The following is a 21,177-nucleotide window of genomic DNA, read 5'->3' on the forward strand; positions in this document are numbered from 1 at the left end:
TCTTACCGTTTTGTATTTTTTTTTGTGTGATTGTTAGTACTATACAAATATATCAGAAGAAGTGCTTTTGCGGGCGGTATTTTACATAGCTTTCGGAAGGAAGTAGTGTTGCGCTCCTGATTTTGGAAAATTTTTCATCCTTTGAAAGAGAATACTCAAGGCCTCTTTTTGGGCCGGAATTTGCTTTTGGGGATTTGCCATTCGTGTTATTGGTCCATGGTGGGGAAGATCTGGGTGCAGAGGGGTTCCTTTTTTCGGGGAGGTGGAATTGATTCGGGGGGGAATGGCTCCATTTCCGCCAAAGCCCGGTTATACAAATAGAGCATTTTTCTTTTTTTGAATACAATATATTATACTTTTTTTATTTGGCTTTGCAGTTCGGTTGATTGTTTTGAGGGTGGAATGATGAGAACAAAAAAGGCTTTGGGCGGATTTTCCAATGCATCAGAATGGAGTAGTCTTGCTGCGGTGGATTCTCTGAAAATATTCATCTATTTAAAAGATGATCAAGGCACATTATGTGGCAAATTACGTTTTGGAATAGACAATCCAGGTATTGCGTTATGTGAAGGAGAACTTGGTCCAGATGGGGTTCCTCTTCCAGGTAGTGGAAGTTGATCAGATGGTGAATGGCCTCCATCTCCTGCAGAAGCGCCGTCATATTAATTAAAGCAGTATGTTCTTTTTCCTACACAATATAGTATACCTTTTTTTATAGGCAGTGCAGGTACGCTCGATTGTTTTGGTGTTGTACTATCAGAACCAGGTATGGCTTTGGGCGGTATTTTCAATGCATCAGATGGAGTATGTTTGCTACCGTCTTCTGAAAATATTCATCTATTTAAAAGTAATCAAGGCACATTATGTGGCAAATTACGTTTTGGAATTGGCAATCCTGGTATTGCGTCATGTGATGGAGAACTTGGTGCAGATGGGGTTCCTTTTCCTGGAAGTGGAAGTTGATCAGATGGTGAATGGCCTCCATCTCCTGCAGAAGCGCCGTCATATTAATTAAAGCAGTATGTTCTTTTTCCTACACAATATAGTATACCTTTTTTTATTGGCAGTGCAGGTACGCTCGATTGTTTTGGTGTTGTACTATCAGAACCAGGTATGGCTTTGGGCGGTATTTTGGTTATGTTTTTTTCAATTCCGTTATTTTTTTTGATTTCCACTTTTAGTGTACTTTTATGTGTTGGAGGTTTAATATTGGACTTGTTTGTGGTTTTGGTCGGATTCGGTGGTGGTGGAGTTGTTTCTTTTCTATCTACAATTAATTTGTTTTAATAATGAACTTTCTTTGTGATGCTGTACCTTTTTGTTTCTGCAATCTTGGATGTTCCGTGTCTTGTGTGGTGTTTGTTTTTGATCGTTGTAATTTATTTGAAATTGAGATGTGAGCTGCTGGCGGTAGATCACTTTTTTCTTCTATGTAATTTTTAAGTGAATACATTGTATTTTCGTATCATTGCTTTATTTTTTTTGATTTACCTTTTTTTATGTATATCTTCATTGCACTTTTGTATGATGGATGTGAGACGTTTGCCGGAGTGCTGTTTTTCTGCAGAACTTTGTGTTCGTGGGATTTGTCATCTCTTTCTTTATAAGATGGTTTTTGTTTGCCATGGTTTTCTGAAGTACGTGGTTTTACTAGGCGTGATGAATAGTTGTTTTTTATTGTTGTGTATGATTTTACCTTTGCTTATTCTTTCTTCTGGTTTGTAAATAATGCTTTTGGATGTCGTATTATATGTGTTATTTTTTATTTTTGTTCTGGAAATACTTATTTTTATGGAATCCGTGTTTTGGGTGTTGAAGTTATTTGTTTCCGATTTTTCCTTTTCACTTTGGTCTTTCTTTTGTAGTATTTGTGATATTGTTGCTATCATTTCTTCTGTAAATATTGAATATTCACCTTCTGCTTTTTCAAATTTATTGGATTTGAAATTTTGTGTCTGATACATTCCCAGCAGGTAAGACGTTTTGTTCATTATTGTTGTTATCGCGCTTCCTGAGTACTGAAATTGTTTGTTAATACAAAGTTATTTTTTTGCTTTTGTACTTACCATTAAATTAGCTTTTTGTCTTGGCCAATGTATTTTTTCGTTTGCTTTAAATAGTTTATTTCCCGTTAATTTTCTTTTCGTGTAGTCAAATTGAACCATAAAAAATTTTGTCAGATGCTTCAAATGTAGGTTTGCTATTGTTACTGCTGTTGTTTTGTCGTTTAATTTTATTGGTGCTTTCAGATGAATTATAACTACTTCAGTACTTGTTGCATCGTTTGGTTGCTCCTTTATTCTTGTTATAGATTGAATTTCATAATGTGTTGACGTTGTGAAATCATTGTTTTTTCCCAAAAAAATCCAGTATGCTTTCAGGTCGTCTGGTTCATTTTCTGTTTTTCTTAAATGAATAAATCTTCCTGTCACTGTGATTTTGACATAGTATTATAATTTCTAATTAAATATTTTTATTACTACAGAATTTTAATTTTCTGTCCAGTTTAATATGTTTTTATTTCCGTTTTAAAATTTATGTAATTATTTATCTCTTTATTTAGTGTTTTGTTGTTTTTTATTCCCTTTTATATTTTATCATATCCTATATAGTTATATTATTCTATTATGACTTTTGATGATATATTAATGATTATATTTTATAATTATTAGACTTATTAATTAGCATTTTGTATTAATTTTGCAATGAATGTAATCATTATCTGAGTGGAATTCATTCTTACTTTTTAAAGCAGTTTCCTTCTGTAATAACAGTGCGTGAAGTTTGGGAGACTTTTTTTAGCTCTTCTGATGTGATAATGGTCCCTAGGCAGACTATCTTCATCTGACTTTTATCTACAATGTATACAACGGCTGAATACGTGTCTTCATAACTAGGTTGGTATTGAGTAGCTTCTTTTTCACGTCTGGTAATGATTTTCCTTTCTTCTTTTGTAACTAGATATTTTCCATAAAAGTTGGCATATTTTCTTATGAATTCATTAATAGCTGTAACGCTGCTTGATGGAAACTGACAAAATCGTTCGACTTCTTTACGGTTTGTTTCAACTATTTTTATTGTTCTGTGTGTTCCTTTTAAAATAGCTTGCTTTTTATGAAAAGTGATCATCACAGAACCATAGTACTAAAGAGGTTTGATTTAACTGTTCATCTGAAAAATTATTGCATTATTATGTCATTCTCTTACCTGTAGCCCATCAGAATTTCTAAGCACACACGAATCTCTGTTGGTGAAGTAACTTGAGATCGCTTTTAACTTCCCTGTCGCTAAGTCAAAGCCGATAATGTAGTTTTCATATTGCTCAAAAGCAAACGTTTCTTGAGGTGATAAATATACTGCATTCACATTTGATCCCAATAAAATGACATTTTTTAAAATGACAATTGCAGAATTTATCAAATAAACGTTATTTGGTAACAACTTTCCAAGGTGATATACATGTTCTATTTCAAAGCCTTTTACAGTGGAACTGAGGTGTTCTCCATTATTGTAATCTTCAGCTGTATAAACAATCACTTTTTTCCACTGTTCATTCATCCTTGAAACAAATTTAATATTTGTATAAGTTCAATAAAACTGACAATTACAAAAGCTTTTCAGTTTTTACATCTACTGAATTTACACATTTAAAGTTCTTATTGTTGCATGAAAATTATATATATATATTTATTTATTTATTTATTTATTTATTTATTTATTTTTATTATATTGCAATATGTAAATGCAGTTAGTATTAATTAGTGACTTTAAAATTTTAAACCAATATTATCTACTCTAAATAAGAAAAAACGTAAAATGATGGTAAATGAAATTGTTTTGAAAAAATGAAAAAAGTATTGATACAAATAACTTACTCAGGAAAGCAAATGCTTTCTGTTATTATTGCATTTGATTTTAATAGCTCCAGGCCACTGGTTTGCTTGAGCATAATAATAGTTCCGGTGCACATTATTTGTTTGGTTAGCTTATCTACGAAGACAACAGCAGTGGATAAAGTGAAGCTTGCTTTGCTTTTGTCTTCGACGATTTTTGCATAAATAGTTTCCCATTCCTTTTCTCTTTGTTCACCTCTTGAGTACCAATACAAGGATGAAATAACGCTTTTAGTGAAAGCGCAAAATTTGTATTTTGTTTCCAGCTGAGCAACATCAGTGTAATGCCCTCTGTAAATGCCGATCACATGTAGCTCGTTTCTCTGAGTAGTAACTAATGCAGATCCGGCATACTAAATAAATTGAATGATGAAATTGTTTATGAATAAATTTTAGACGTTATTATTTTTCTTTTTACCAAAACGTGTCGTGAAGATTTCATTAAGCAGCTGTCTCGTGAAATTCTGCTGTAAACAGATCCTTTTAGTTGCCTTCTGTTTTGATCATATCCAATCAAAATGTTTTCAGAAGAGGAAGTTTGCTTTATATTATCTGGAAAGTTGGCAAAATTTATTCCTGTTCCTCCGTAGATTGGCTTGGTTAATGTTATGACAGCTATATTAGATTCTGAGCTTGCTTTCTCAAGCTCTTTAAGCACTTCAATTTTTTTAATGAAATGCTGCGTTTCACTGTTTGCAGTTTTATTATAGTAAACTGAGGGTACTGCATAAAACTGATCAACATTCATCACAGCTCCAGTGATTTTGCTAAAATAAATATAAATAAATAAATAAATAAATAAATTTAAAAGAAATTAAAAATAAAATAAATCATGAAATGCCTTGCACACTGACATCGAATTTTTTAATTTTGTTAATTGCAATTAAAGTATTTATCAAATTGTGTATTTTAATGTAGATAATGTAATAACTTACTCTATAAAACAGCTGCTTTCAGTGACAATCGTATCACTCTGTTCTACAGAATGAAATCCTTCATAAAAAGCCATCATAGTCCCTGTGCAGCGTACTTGTTCAGTCATCTTGTCGACGAAGAAAACATTTGCTGTCGCAGCTTTATTTAATGCTGAAAGCTTGAGAGCCTTTCTCCGTTTTGTTTCCATTACCCATTTAGAAAAATACTTTGAAACATCTACTTGCTGCTTTGGCATCGATTTTTCTAATAAATTTTCAACATAATCTAATACTTCTTGAGAGAAGAAATATAAATATTCAAAGAGATAATCTTCTTCGATCTTTTTCTCAATTATCGTTTTGTGTAACCCATACAGTGTTATTTGATAAGGACCATATAATAGAATTGAACTTCCTACATACTGAAATGGGTTTTATTAGAATTGTTAATATTATATTTATATATCTTTCTTACGTCTATATTTTTTGAAACGCCATGAGACAAGTAATTTCTATAATACACTGAGCTGAGACCAATTTGCATTAAAGAACGCGTTGTTCTGTCTCGAGTTACTGTGTAGTAGTTATGATTTCTAGTTGCAGTTGTTGATTCTGAAGCTATTTGAGCGGCAGATATTTTATCACTTAAAGGCAATGGACTAGCAAACTTAATTATAGCAATATCGTATGAAGTGATGAGTTGTATAGATTCGATTTCTACTTTAACACCTGCAGAGTCCAGGGTACTGAAATCTGAAGATTTGCTACCAGCATATGCAAATATGCTATCATGAGACACAGCTGCATTCCTTCTAAAAAATTATTTTGTGCAAGGTATTCAGTTATGCAAACATAAGTTTAAAACGTTAGCAGTCACTTATAATATTATTAATTTACTTACGCAGTAAGAATAACTCACCTTATAAAACAGCCAATTTCAGAGACTGCAAAACTTGCAAAGCCAGTAAAATCTTTTGAACTCTTTACAATAGTACCTGTGCACATGACATTGTTTGTATATTTGTCAACAAAATAAACAGTAGCTGATGAAGCTGCTATTTCAGGAGCATCTTCAGTAGATTCGTTTTTGGTATTATCGTGTTCATTATTCTTAGAATCATTACTCATGATTTTTGGATCATTATTATCTGTATTTTCAGAATCTGCCTCTTTGTCAGAATCCGCTTTAGGATCCATTTCTTCTTCAGAGTTTGCTTTATCACCATTATCACCATTCATGTGAATCCAGTTTTCTTTGGAGGACTGACCAGAAATATGCAAATAAGCTGATTTAGCATCTGGTATTCTAAATAATGACGTTTCATAATCGCCTCTGACAGAAGATGGGTCTGGTAGCTTAGACATAAATACGCCAAACTGGTAAACTTTGCCACTCAAAAAGCACATAAGAGGCGCTCCTAACATCTATAAAACAAGTAATTATGCTTATGTTTTTCAATTTAATAAAAAATTTTTTACCTCAACATCTTTCACTTTGTCTCTTTTTCCACATATTGCTTCTTCAGGCTTCCATAAAGTTGGAAAAGAATTTAGTTTGCAAGCTTTACTACTTATTATAAACACTTTTTCTTCATCAATTAAATATGTGCTCCTTGAATAGCCGGTTACATAACATTTTGCATGCGACAACAGTTTTGCATTTTTAGGCGCTAAGCATATAGGCATATGTTTTTTTCCAAATACTACCGGCTGCTTTAATTTAGCAAAAGCTATTCCAGTTTGCTGTCCGTCTTTACTAGCATGTATGTAAATAGATGCAAATTCCGCTTCCAAACCATCTGTTCTATGGCGTCGATAATATGTGGTTCCAAGATAAGCGCGAAAATGATTAACAGAGTCAAATGATCCACGAGTTTTTCTAAAAATTCTTACGCTTATTGCAGCCATTTGTTTGAATACTTGAAATGCATTGTTTCTTTAAATAAAACGCTTTGCAATAAAATTACCTAATAACTAACATATACTGTTTGAAATAAAGTTAGTTCCTTGATTAAGCATAATTTAGTCATGAATATTTTTGATCGAAACACCTGTAAATAGTTTTACATATACAATAACAGTATAATGTTTACAAGTCTTACAAGAAATCAAAAATAGCTGCTTAGTTTAAAAATTGTCTTGCTTTTTTATAAATTATAATATGCTCTTCATCATTCTAACTAAAAAAATTTCATTTTACCCTCTGAAACAGCTTCCAGCTGTGATAATTATATCAGATGAATTTGCATGATTTTTGGAGAAGTCTGCAGCTATTAAACTGCCTAAGCATTTAAAGGTATGAGTCTTTGGTGTAGCAATTAAAACATTCCATGGATAGACAAGAATTCCATGAGTATTTTCCGCATATGAGAGTACATTGTGGCCAAATTGCTTAGTATCACCACAATATCCCTGTTCAGCCTAAAAATTCTTTGAATTTTAATTGATAATGTTATTGAATGAATTGTAATTTTGCTACCTTCGATAATGGCTGTAAGGCTTGGAAAAGAAATAGAGATATAACAGTAAAAGGCAACATGCCTTTGTAAATTCCGCATAGCATATTCTGGTTAGTGCTTCTTATATAGAATTCACTTTGTATGCAAAGAAATTTGCTATTCACTAAATAAATAAAAAAATGCATTCACGCTTATTTTTTTCAAAATATGAAGAAGCACTTGTGTGAATCTAAAACAGTCGTATTTGACGTCTAGAACTTTATCTGTTGTCAAAGCTGTTCAAATTTCCAGCGATACGTCATGTAAACATTTTGAACAATGAATTTGTTCCGTTTGAAAAGTTTATCTTATTTTGAGCCGGCCATTCATGTTTTTTGTAATAAAAAGAAAAACATCTGTTAATAATATTGATATTTTCATAATTCATACAGACGATGTTTTAGATGTCATGAAAACATTATATTCAGATCGTTCCACAGATAATTTACCTGATTAAACAGCAATAGAGCTGTGAAACATTTTACTGACCAATGTATATTCTGTATTAAATTATTATTCTGATAAATGTTTTACTTTTGAAAACTGCAGTCTATCATGTAAAGTAATTGCTGAAATCTTCACGTATTGCTGTTTGCTTTTGTTTCCGTATTATTTCAAAATCATTGAATGCATTCATTTAATGACAATAGTATAAACTTTTTGTAATATTGCTTTATAAAAACGACATTGAAAATATGAATTCATATGAAATATGAACGGTAAAACAATTTATAACTTTATCATTCATTTATTTAGTTGTAAAAATTATATTTCATAAAGTATATATGTTATGTAAATTGTAATCGTAATTCATGTAAAAGAACTGCATTGCACAAGTACGAGTGCAGATATCAAAATAAGTAACCATATCCTGTATGTCGTGATATGTTTTCAACGCAGTTTGCTGCTTTTACTTCATAAACTGTTGTTAAAATTAGAAAATTTAACTGTCATCAGTTTTATCAACAAACAGTTTTCAAAGTTTTCAGCTTTGCATCTGGAATTTTATAACATATTAATATTTTATTAATTTTTTTAAAATTTATTATGAACAAACTGAGCAGAAATGATTCTTATCTAAGCTAAAATCTAACAAAATATAAATTACAAATGTTGCTTGGCAAGATTTAAATTGAAATATCTGTCCTTTAACTGAAATTATATTTTTTGTTTTTGCAATGTTGCATATGTAACTAGGTTTTTTCAATATTTGCAATAATGCATTTTCTTTCAGCTTTGAAAATTCTACTTTGTAGTAAAGCGTGATATTTTTGCAAAATATTAGATAGCCATATTCAAACGAACCGTCGTTTCTGCACACTTATATTAGATATACAATTCAATTCATAAAAGAATAGCAAAACTTTTGCTAATAATTATACAGTCTATATTCTTTATGTTTATGTCACTGTACAGATATTTTTGCTTAATTTTAAAATTTTGCTATCATTTGCATTTTTATAATATTGTTTTTGCTGCAAATAATTTTTGCTCAATAAAAATGCCGTCGCCGTGTGCTAATAGGAAGTCTGGTAATTTTGTAGAAATAAATATGCATAGAATTTTGTAGAAATATATTTTTTTTTCAATTTTCTGAATAATTTGGATTCAAAAGCACTGCTCTGACTGTTTAATTCTGTAATGCTGTGCAGTTAATTTTATTTTACTTAATACTTTTATTTTACAATTAGCTTCTGTTAATCATTTTCTTAATCTGTTCTTTTTGACAGATTCACACACGCGCAAGCACAAAGATGAAGAAATATAATGTTTACTCGTTTTTTATATTCTGTATTTCAGTTATCCAAAAAATTAGCATATAAATTTACAAAAAACAGCGTGAAAATGTCTTTTTTTGTTAGGTTCGTTTCATTTTCATTGACCTGTGTAAAACGGAACACACATAAATATCAGTAAAGTAAGAAGAAATTTCTGATTTTACATTATTAATTAGGTGTAAATGCAAAATTATTATCATATTCTTTGCATCATGAAGTGCAAGAATAGTTCACCTAAAAGTTTTCAAACTTTCTCTGTTGTAAAGTATTTTAATTTTTTATCGACGTGTTTTTTACATATTTTTTTTGATTCTCAAAAATAAAAGGCAAAATGAATGAATGAATTATCATGAAATAATTTATATCAGTTCTCATGAGTTTCAGTGCAGTTTGTTTATAGCTAATATATTTATAGAATTTTAAAACACCTTTTTGGACTAAAAGTAAAGTCGGCGTTAATTTTTCAGCATTCCAAGATAAAATTGTTTGATAATTTGAAGAAATAAATGTACTGAGCGTTGTTGTTTTCGAAATAAAAGCTACAATAAATCAAACATATTTTATGAAAGAGAAACCTTGCTTCTCTTTCATTTATGAAAAATGTAAACATTTTTTCCTCGCGCTCATTTTTTTGCATTAAATTCTTCTTTCATGCTTGTTGGGAAAAAATTATTAAAACAAGCAACAACACATGTACTAAGCAATTTGTAAACAACACTTTCAAAGTGTATATTTTATGTTTTTCATTTGCGTTGCGTGCTTTTGCGTGAAAAATATTGCATTGCTGTGAACGTTTGCTGCATGGAACAACTGCTTTTGATGTTTAGCAGCTTAGAAAATACACATTTATTAAAATTTACTTCCCTTGTTATATTGCATCTTACACAAATTGCATGGCACACATTAATCTGTAAATGAACAAATTCTGTTCATCATTATTATTATTCCTACAAAAGGTTTCTACACTCGGTTGTTTGCTAACTCATCGCATTAAAATTTATCCGCAATTTACTGAATGTGATAAAAATTTTCATGTGAAGTACATTTACATTTCAAAAGTTTTCCTTTTATTGTCACAATATTGTCAATTTTTTTAATTCGTACAATAATACATGAAATTTGAATAGCTTACAGGCATCAGTAATTTTAATTTATCCATAATGTAATTGTAAGTTTGATTGATCACGCTTGACAAAATACTTTTTTACCCGCAGCAATTTTTTTAATTTAATTAAAGTTAATGGAATTATTTCAACTTTGCATAACTTCGCATGTAAAAGCAATTTCTGTATGACATTGTTTTGCATTCCAATATTATTTCATTTCTGTTCAACCAATTCCATTTTTATTATATAAAGTTTAAGTTGTAAAAATATTAGTATTTAATCATTTTTACAACAATGCTTACTTCAAATTGTTGATTTGTTTTTCAACCATTTTTTCTTAAGCTTCAAACAGACACCGAATGATTTACAAAATGTGAATTGTATAACTGCACTGTTTATTGCTTTAGGCCAGCGTTTCTCAACAATTTTATCCTCGCGGAACCCTACATGTAATTTTTTGTCTCGCGGAACCCCTGCATAATTTTTCAAATGCTTTTTTTCAACACTTTTTTCATACAATTTGCACTTGTGACAATATTTTGCGGAACCCCTGGACACCGCTCACGGAACCCTATTTGAGAAAACGCTGCTTTAGGCAAATACATGGCTTAATAGTTGATTATTTTGTATTTGCATTAATAAGTGTAATAATTTAAAAAAAGTATAATCAGTTTATAATTTTTACAATTCAAGCTTTTTTGCTATTTGTTACAAAATTTTTATTCACTTTTTCTTGACTTTATTCTATAACAAAACATGCTGCTTTGAAGATATAATGAGCATTGTTGTTGTTTATTAAATTTGTTGTTATTGAAAAGGCTGCTGCACTTTTGCTCAAATAATAATAATGTAGTGTTGAAACTGCTGTTCGAGTATGTTTGCGCATGTAGTACAGCTGTAAAGAGATTTGAAGCGTAGTCGAAAGTGGGCTTGAAAACCATTGAAGCTAATAATAAAAAGCATAAGATAAAGCTTTCATCTTGAATGTATTTGAAAGATAATAGCGCTGATATCGCGTGAAGCTATTCGAAAGAAAGCGTCAAATTTGGCGGCTGCTGTCGGCTAGTCAAGCCACTTTGTTCACCGTTCAGCGACAAAAAGCTGAAAGATCACGTATCACGAAATTCAAGCTTTCATGACAAGACAGCTTGGCAAAGTGATTGATTGAAACAATTCCCATTAGCTGTCAGTTACAAGCCGGCTGCTTTTCCAGCGTGTTGCAGATGCGTAATGTGATACCTGCTCATGACCGGTCACTTTGATAGTCAGACACAGGTACTCAGTTGTTCACATACACGTTGCATCAAGTCATGTGAATAATTTCTGCGTGAAACATTATCACTTGAAGTCGAGTGGAAAAAAATATGGCTCCTGGCGTCAACCAGTGTAGAAACAGTTGCTCTTAAATGAAGACACTTGACGTCTCATTATTCTATTCGGAATAGTTCAACGTTATTATTACATGTGTGAGACTTTATAGCTATATTACAACACTGTATCTTACAACATTTTAATTTTAATATATATATATATAGTTATTGTGATGAATTTCTAATTTTCAAAGGAAAAGTGCTCGGCGCCAGTGTGCCGTCTCACACTGACAGAAGTTGTCATTAAATAAATTTATAAAGCAACTCGTTAGTTGATGATGGGATGAAAAAAATTATTAATGAACCGTGCTGTTCAACTTTAAAGTTTATCGATGGACCTTTTGCTGATATGATCATGTTTTTGCAGAACGTTAAAATTCTGCAAACATTTATCAAACGCAACAGAAGTTCACTAAAAAAGAAATAGAAAAAAATTGTTAATGTTCACCACTTCTTCATACGGTAGGATGAATTGAAGGTAAACAAATTTTCTTCTTCATCACCACCACTATCATTGTCAACTATCAATTATGAAGATTACTTTTAGTTTTCAAAGGGAATACTGTAAAAAAGATATTCGTAAAAAATTTTGTCGATTTAAATAATAATTTGTAATAAAAAAATGAAACTGTCGTTATTAATAACACTTAATAGATGATATTTTTGATATTTTTTGCACGACTTTAATTATTTCGCTTATATTCAAGAAAGAAGGTAGAATTTTATTTTTATATTGAATAATAAATTTACATTTGCAATGGTGTAAAGTGAAATTAATTTTTAAAGCTTTGCAAGGTGTACAGTTGTTATTTGCTTAACCATAATTTCAATACACGGTCAACAATTTTACATAAACCATGTGACGTGCAACATTGTGTGTCTATTTACCAAATGGTAATAAGAAATGATATATTTGCTTTTCATTTAGTCTTAAAATTGAAATTTAATTTAAAAAATATTTTTAAAAAATTGCAATATAGTATCACTATTAATTTGTAGAAGGATATACTTTTTCAAATTTCTAGACAGGAAAACAGACTGATTATTACTTTAAAATTGATGATTCAGTCTGATCAGTGAAAAGAGAACAAATATTGTTGTGAATATCTTTTACATTAAGCTGAACTGCTTTTTGATTAAATTGATTTCAATAAAATTGAATACTGACTGTTGTCCTTTACAGACCTCCACATCGACCAGTTGTTCAAGAAATAAAGAAAAAGGTTGTGAAACAAAGAAGAAATTTTAATTGCTGCTATTCAGCAACATCCAACTATAACATATTTGAAAAAAAAGCACAGCAGCTTTCGAGGGAAAATGGACAAGAATAATGTAGTTAATAACATGAAATTAAATCTGCTTGACCAATAATAGCTTCAGCTATTTAATGATTTTACTTTACGTCTTAATTGGATTATCAGCAGTGTTTAGCGTTTAATTTTGTACTGTTTCACAACAAAGTGATTGCATCATTTTTTTATATTAAAAATTAGCATATTTTGTTGTTGTTTTTATTTGTCTACATTTACAGTTGATCTCTTTTTTAATTGTAACAATTGCATTTACAAGAAATTTTGATTTTACTATGGCAGGCAAAATGCAAAATTTTTCTATTAAATAATTTCTTTCTGTTCAAACCAATCAATAAATTACATCAAGCTGATAAATAAAATGCAAAGCAGTTTGAATCCCACACTGGCAAAAATGAACTACTAGTAATTTTTCAAATTCCCATTTTCACAAATTTAACTTAATTAGTTTAAACAATTTTAATACAAATGGTTGCAAAAAAAGAACTATACCATTAACCCTTAAATAATAAATTTATAAACAAAATTAAATTTTATCATTAAATGAAAACAACGTTATGAATATACTTTTTGCAACAAACTACTTTCATAACAACTTTTTCAAGTTACCATAAAGCGTCCCTTTCTCTGATAGTTCTGACAGCTGTAAAGCTGAATACATCAGTCACATTTATACAGATAAACCGAGTCATGAAATATTTTACTTTAACTGCGGGAAAAGGTATTCGTGAAGCTAGAAATACTGTAGATGTTATCTATCTGCTCAACTATGCAACTCAAACTTTATTGGTACATTAACTTTAACAAACTATCACTTTGCATATTTTAAAATATGCACTACAACTGTTACAATATATTTCAAATTGCACAATAACTTTGCAAATAGATCCTTTATTCAACAACAGAGCATAATGATCTTAAAACCGTTGTTTATTTTCCATTTTACCTGAGATTTTGCTCATTAATCTGTCACACATCTGAAGTAGGCAGCTTATTTATGCATACTGTATTTATTCACAACCTTCTTAATCATAAGAAAGCTTACATATATTGCTTTGTGTAATGTTCAACTAATATGGTATAGAAGGAGTATTTTTTATTTAAAAGGCAATTTTGATATTGCAAATAATTGTTTTCAACTGTTTGGAGAACAAAAGTTGAAAAGAAGCAATCACCATTAACTTTGCATAATGCATAATGTATTTTTACGGTTTTTTACTTTTTTGTTAAAAGTATCTATAATTTTTTTGAAATAAATACTGCATAACTTCCAATCATGTACGTAAAAGAAGTAGAATGTTGTGTACAAATGATATGTAGCACAGATCAGAAGTGTGCTTAAAGATATGTGATTGTTTTGTCCAAGTATAATACAAGTTATAATACAAATTATTGCAAATTGTTACAAAATTTTTGGTAATTTGACCTGTAAGTTGTTTGCACTGCTGTTCTCAGATTCGATTGCTCGATTAGTCCCATATCAGGTAATGGAAAACGGTACGCTAATCACTCATTGCAAACAACCGACAAATTTAATTTTTCTGTCGTTTTATTGAATTAACTTTTTATTGTCTGTTCTTTTCACCAATCCATCTATCCATGCAAAATGAAATTTGTGGTGTCAAAAAATTCAGCACTACTAAGTCAATTAAATTACAATGAAATTCTTATAATCTGCTTTATACGAAATAAAAAACTGTTCTTTAAATATAATTCTGCAGATGAAAGAACAAACATACAATTGCTTTTAAGCATATTGGTTTATAAATTACTTTTTTATTATTCATAACAAAACAACAAGGCATGCATTTTGTTTGATCAAATTTATATCATTTTCGTCATTTCGTACACATTGTCAGTTAAAATTTTTTCAAAGCTTTTCCATAATATTGGACAACATTCGAACGAAGAACAGTTCATTGTTAGAAATGCTATTCTATCAAATATTCCGTTTTCTTTCTTCAGTTTTATATAGCATTACGCAGCTGTGATAAATTGAATGCTTAACAATGGCAACAACACATGACAATAGCAATTCCAGAAATTGCCTGTCAAAGTGACATTTCACTTGCAAAATTTGTGATTAGCTTTCCGTATAGAAAAGAACAAGCAATACACGGAAAAAGTATCAAGTACATCACAAGTTAGTTCACGTTAAAATTTTGACAAATGAAGCAGTCACTGTGAAATTGCTTTTCATTTGAATGTAAATTTTTCGATGAAAATATTTACTGATTGTAACATGAACCTTTCATGCGGCAAAATAATTCAAATTGCAATTTTATTTCAATTCCTTTTCTAATTTGTTCCAAAATCGCTTATTCTAAATTGAATTTTTTACAATAAACTTTTTATAAATGAAAAATTATTACGTTAAATTATTACGTATTAAAAGTTTAATTGCTATAAAAGTTAAAAAAAATAAATAACCTAAATTTCTAAAATAATAATTATTAAAACAGAAAAAATTTGATTATTGACAAAATTGTGCTGCATTTTGATAATGCAACGTGAAATTTGCAACTGACTTGCCATAACATAAATATTTGAATGATTTAATTAAAAAACACATAAAAAATTATCAAAATGCTACAAAGTATTGCGACCAATTTTTACAATGATCATTCGTAAAGTTTTTCAACTTTTGCTTGACTATAAAAGAATGAGCTGCGCACTTTTCCAGACGAGCAGAAAGCAATGAAAAACATTTCCATATGAACAAATGCGCTTGCTTCTTCTTCACTTAATCGTTGCTCTTTATCAGTTTGGCAGATTACGGCTCGATCTGAACAAATTAGCTGTCAGCTGCAAGCCTGCAACTCTGCGCCATTCGACACTCCACTACTTTGCAGGTGCGTCTGGAAAACTTGGCAATATTCGAGAAAATGCCTTGAAAAACATTAATAACTTATATATATATATGCGTACGTACATATAGTGCATTCTCTATTTGAAACAAACTGAGTGAATACGTCAGGGCTATTCAGAGTGATGCAATTGCAAAAACAAGAAAAAACATTTTTTGGGTAGAGTAATGAATTACATTTTCAAAAATTATTTTACTTTTTATTTTGCAAATGCAAAATAACTGGTAAACATAGTTGGCATTTTTAAGCATCATAAATTATCACATTTCATATTATAGAATAAATTGTTTGTTTTCTTTTGCTAAATAAATATACATACTGTATATATTTCAGCTTCACTTTTTACATTTGATATATGAAATATAAAATGCAAAATTAGTATCGATGCTTTATTGTTTCTCAAATAAAGGTTTTATAAATAACAAATAATATACAACATATGCGCCGATATGAAGATACTTTATAATTATCAAATAATTTTACCGCTATTGTAGCACTGAACAGAGTAATTATGGCATAATTTAAGATGAACATTTCTAACAAATTTTGGGAATTGTTGATCTGTCAGGATAAAAAATGAAAGTTCTTTCATAATTATCTATATCTTAATGACATAATTTTATTCACTACTGAAATGCGAACGCTAAAAACTGCTGTTATAAATTTGTAGAGTTTTCATTGCAACAATAAGAAATCAACAAAATGCCTGTCAAAAAACATTAAAATTTGCATTACTATTCTCTGTGTAAAAATATCATAAATTATTGCATAATTTGATTTTCAAATTTGAATGGAAATTATTTCAACTTTGACTTGTTGAAATGATAATAATTTTTTCTGATTAATGTGCTGTTACTTTTATAGCTCATAATTTTTCATTTTTCAAATTTTCAACTGTTGAAATGGCAGAACGGAAAGAAAGAAAAAAGAACAGCCGAAAAAGTTGACGTGTCAATAGCAGCAACGTCTATCTTTCTGATACTTTACTGAGTCCGGTTTTAAGCTGATTTACAAAAGCACTAGCTGATCAACGACGGCATGTAGCGAGCAGGCTTCGATAAATATTTGAACAAGCCTTCATTTCTACTCTGAGGAAGACACTGATTTCAAAGTAGTCCGCTTACCGTGAAGAAGGAAGCTAAGAATTTCTAAGCTGAAAAGTCAATTTACATCGTTCCAACATTTACAGATCTTCTCTCTGGTCAGTGGATCCTTTTTCCATCATGAACATTTTCGTTTCGTTTTGTTTTGTTTTGTTTGTTATAAGCAGTTGTTTATTTAATGATCATCAAGAGGTACTTTAATTTTTTTTTAATAATATTATTTACATATCTATAGGAAATACCATCATCATCATCATTGGTCTTGAATTAAGACTGAGCATTGTGACAAATCAGAAGAATTCATGACCGGTCTAATTAATACACTGAATGACTGAGAGCAATCTGTCGCGGCGCATCTCTGTTGCCGATTTGGCCGCATTTTCGCTCAGATATTTCTTAATTGACGTAACCAGACGCTTCCTTGTTTGACATGAACATGGATGCTTGCCTGTGGATTGCATGAAATTCAAATTTTGTAAAATTTGCAAATCAAAAATCTATCGACCTCGAATTCAATGATTCAAACTTTCCCCCCTCCCATTCATCCATGTTGAACAAAAAGCCGGCAGTTGTGAATTTCGTTCGAACGCTTCATGATTCATTGAAAATGTCAAAAGCTGACCATGATGAACGGTTGAAGATGAATATCAAATTACACCGGTTTGTGCCATGAGCAATAAAAAAGATCGAATTTGAAATTAACAAGAAAACAACGCAAGTTGGAGCGAATGTATTTCACACATCAAAAAATCACATCAACCTCTACAACATGACTGTCTTGAAATTTCCATATTCATTGAACATCAATGACTATTTGTGAACGTATTTTTATACTCTCATGTTCATATTGCAATTTTTTCTACTTTTCTTGTTCTATACAACAAACAATTGGCATTATATTATTGCAATATTGCAGAGTTTTTTATTGAAAAAAATTGAAAATTATACTGTCCAATTTTGACACAATGCTCATAACTTTTATAAATTATCAATTAAAATTAATAAATAATACACGCACAAAATAATTTTAAATTAACCTTCTCACTATTATTTTGAAATGTGTATTCTTTTACATTTTACGCTTCACATTCTTGCACATAAAAAGTCAACAAAGCCGCATACATATATGCGTTTTTTTTAATTTCTTTTTCAAATTGTAAAAATTATACACTGCTATGAGTGTGGTTGAGTAAATTGAAGACACACATTTTAAATTCAATGAAACTTAATATAATCAAATGAAAGTAAAATTGAAATGTAAGTGCATATCATTCAGTTTAGCTGTAATAATTTTGCCAGTTAAAAAGTTTAACGAGTTTTCAAAGTGAAATAATTATTCCAACAAATTAAGTGTATAAATTTTATACTTTGACTTTATAACATTTAAAAGCTGACGTTTTGAAAAACAAATTTCAATGCCAATGGCTAAAAAGTGCAGTTGCGTTATTAAAAAGAAATCAATTTTGTTTAAAATGCTAAAAAACATTGCCCTCGATTTTAAAACTTTTATTAATGAGTCAATGCTTTTATTTCAGTTTGATCCATTTGTTGCACGATCATCTTGGACAGATGTGATTTGAACGTTTTCGAACTTGTGAAGCTGAAATTTCAATGAATGAAAAGCACTGTTGCAAGCAAAAATGATAAATGAATAAAGCCTTGTCAAATTTTGCCACATTTCATCTGTGAGTAACAGTTGAAAACAATGAGCATGAGGTGGTAATTTTTTTTCATATTCTTTTTGGAAAAAAAAACTAACAAAAGTGAAGATAAATCAGTAGGATGTTCAAAAAATTTTGTTTTGCTGCAACAATTACAACTGTCATTCATTACTGATGATGCATTGAGCTTTTTCACATTGTTGTTGCAGTTTCATTGAACAGTTCGTGTTTAATGTTGAACAAATTTACACTAGCTGGAGAAAATCAGAAGAAAAATTATCCTTTACAACAAAATGAGTAATACTGGCAAAGTACATATCTACTAACGATGACGTCATTGCTGCCACACCAAAGCAGGTTGACATTCCTGTCACCTTGTCAGCATAAGATTAGGCCATGTCACATTTGATTCAAAATAGCGGAGCCCACTTTTGTTGGCTTGAATTACAAAAAAGAAAAAAACATTTACTCTTGCTAATGCTTCGACGCACCCATGGCAACACCCAACTTACACAAATGGAATAACTTTTTTATTCTCACAATCGTTTTGGTTGAATCACTTTTTTCTTTTCAATTTTTTTAAAATGAAAACAAACTCATTGTACCAAGTTTTATAGATATTTTTTTTCTTTGAAAGCAAAAAAAACCAACTTCCCTATGCAACATTTCACATTTGAATTTATCTGAAACTTCAAGTAGAACTTTTTCTGTTCAGCAACATCGCAAGTTACAAAATTACAAATTTTAGTTCCGTATTTATGTTGTTTACAAGAATGTTCATTGATAAAACTATGATGTAATATTTACTTATTTATAGTATAGTGGATTTATTGCTTTTCCAAAAACTGATCACTGACCATTTAAGCTGTTGAAATAAATATTCAAAGCATGTTTTGACGAAAATAACCGTAACTTATCAACCGCTGCTTGGACAGCTTTTACACTTACTGATCATGACATTATATTTAGTATAATGGTGATTAAAACTGAAAAGCTGTGAACACATGGCATTAAATGAAAATTACCATCAATTTCTTGCATCTCATAAACATGGAATTTTAGAAAGATTTTAATTTCACCGAAAACGAGCAGATGCAATAAAACTTTACACTGCTATTGAAAACTTTTAATTCAACTGAGACAAATTCGACGAGGTAAAAAAAATGTTTTTCTCTTCTTTTTGAATGCAACAAATTTTCAAAACAGCATAAAATGTTGTTCAAAACACAAACGACAAAAAAAGGAAGAAGGTAGAAGTTGTACTTTTTATATACCCATTAACAAAGCACGTTACCACTGAAAGACAATATTGATAGAGAGTTTATCTTTGCGCCGTATTCCGTAGCCAAATTTCAAACGTAACAACGTAAACTGATCAGATTGCCAGGGGACATGGTCATCTGAATGTGTTCTTGACAACAATACGTTCACGACCTCATCCCTCATTGGAGAAAGTCCCAAAGCGTTTCTGTTCATTGGCGACGAGTGGATACATCCCGTTCGAGCCCACTGGGAATTTGGTCCAACTGATGAGATTTTCATAATTACCAACCTATATCCATTTCTCACCCAAATAGAACGATCAATTTTCATGTTAAATTAGACTATTTTTTCTTCGCTTTTCTTATCTTTTAATTTCAGATTACATTTTAAAAATTGAAGAAAAAGAAACTGACAAATAAGACAAAATTGTCATAAAAGAAAGCGATAGCAATAGAAAAAAAAAGAGTACCCTTGTCAGTAGCTTAAACGAATAAAAAATCATCTTATCAAAGCTTGCAAAATGGGTTCATCGATGACAACCTCATTTTATAAATTTGATCAAAAGCGGAAGAAAATTTTCTCGAGTCTTTTTTTCAAACAACTCTTCAAAATGCCATCTGACATGTGGATCTGCTTTGAAAACAGAATAGCTGAAATAGATGCAATTTTTTTCACGAGTTCGTGACAAATTTCAATCTTATTCAAAAATTACAACTCTGGTAATCAAAAAAGTGATTTATTGTTTTCCGCAAGTAAAAAAAGGTCCTTTTTCTTGGAATTTTTATTCATTTCACAAATGTTCATTTGAAAATGAAAATAAGCTTGCAATAAAACAACAAGTAAACAAGAATAAGAAAACACTGGCATTGAGGTGCTAGAAACTCAACTTTATTTCAACTGCAAACAAATAATTATGACATCTTAGTGCTTGTCGATTTTGACATCCTGCCAATCAGGTTCAAAGAAGAAAAATGAATGAGTAGGTAATTTTTATTAATTATAATAGCGTATGCGGATGTTTTTTGAGGTGAAATAAAATGGTGAAATGGAAAAGAGAAAAGGTTACTGGCTGACAATTGGGGACGATGTAAATTTTTGATGAAGGCAGAGAAGAGAAAAAAATCACGCTAACAGCTCATTAAATTCCAGCTTTGGACAGCTGAGTTGATTTCACTGACGGCTTATCCATCACGACAATTTAACGAGGATGAAAAATGTTCAACGCAAGACAACTGTCTGAGCAAACCGTTGATTGTTTTCTGACTACATAATGCTAATTTTTGATAAAACTGATAAACAAGAATTCAAACTGATTTGTTTGCTTGCACAGCATGCAGCTGTGATAGAAAAGTAATGTGCGTTCAGCTCGCATAGATCTGATAAAAGCGTAACCATCGAAACTGCTGTGAGAAAG

At 30.4% G+C, this 21,177-nt stretch overlaps 3 protein-coding genes across 3 annotated transcripts; 1 reads left to right on the top strand and 2 right to left on the bottom strand.

The window, feature by feature from the left end:
- Positions 1-1,186: 1,186 nt before the first annotated feature.
- Positions 1,187-7,370, bottom strand: Tsp_11400 (conserved hypothetical protein; the record flags this gene model as incomplete). Its single annotated transcript, XM_003372612.1, has 14 exons — positions 7,287-7,370; positions 7,008-7,228; positions 6,302-6,743; positions 5,727-6,232; positions 5,283-5,619; positions 4,829-5,229; positions 4,312-4,582; positions 3,876-4,246; positions 3,208-3,559; positions 2,744-3,144; positions 2,067-2,406; positions 1,916-2,018; positions 1,492-1,632; positions 1,187-1,267 (listed from the first exon to the last, which is right to left on the bottom strand). Coding segments are annotated over exons 1-14 (4,051 nt in total), but the record flags the coding sequence as incomplete, so codon positions are not given.
- A 2,456-nt stretch (positions 7,371-9,826) lies between these two features.
- Tsp_11401 (putative LIM/homeobox protein Lhx6) lies at positions 9,827-10,794 on the bottom strand. Its single transcript, XM_003372613.1, has 4 exons — positions 10,716-10,794; positions 10,577-10,662; positions 9,944-9,991; positions 9,827-9,913 (listed from the first exon to the last, which is right to left on the bottom strand). Exons 1-4 carry the CDS (start codon positions 10,792-10,794, stop codon positions 9,827-9,829), a joined length of 300 nt encoding a protein of 99 aa, XP_003372661.1.
- Positions 10,795-15,591: 4,797 nt separating this feature from the next.
- Positions 15,592-16,095, top strand: Tsp_11402 (hypothetical protein). The gene is made up of 2 exons (XM_003372614.1): positions 15,592-15,721; positions 16,070-16,095. The coding sequence occupies exons 1-2, from the start codon at positions 15,592-15,594 to the stop codon at positions 16,093-16,095; spliced, it is 156 nt and encodes a 51-aa protein (XP_003372662.1).
- Positions 16,096-21,177: the final 5,082 nt, after the last annotated feature.

Source organism: Trichinella spiralis (genome assembly GCF_000181795.1).
Source record: "Trichinella spiralis strain ISS 195 chromosome Unknown Scfld9, whole genome shotgun sequence".
In the NCBI taxonomy this organism is placed as follows: domain Eukaryota; kingdom Metazoa; phylum Nematoda; class Enoplea; order Trichinellida; family Trichinellidae; genus Trichinella; species Trichinella spiralis.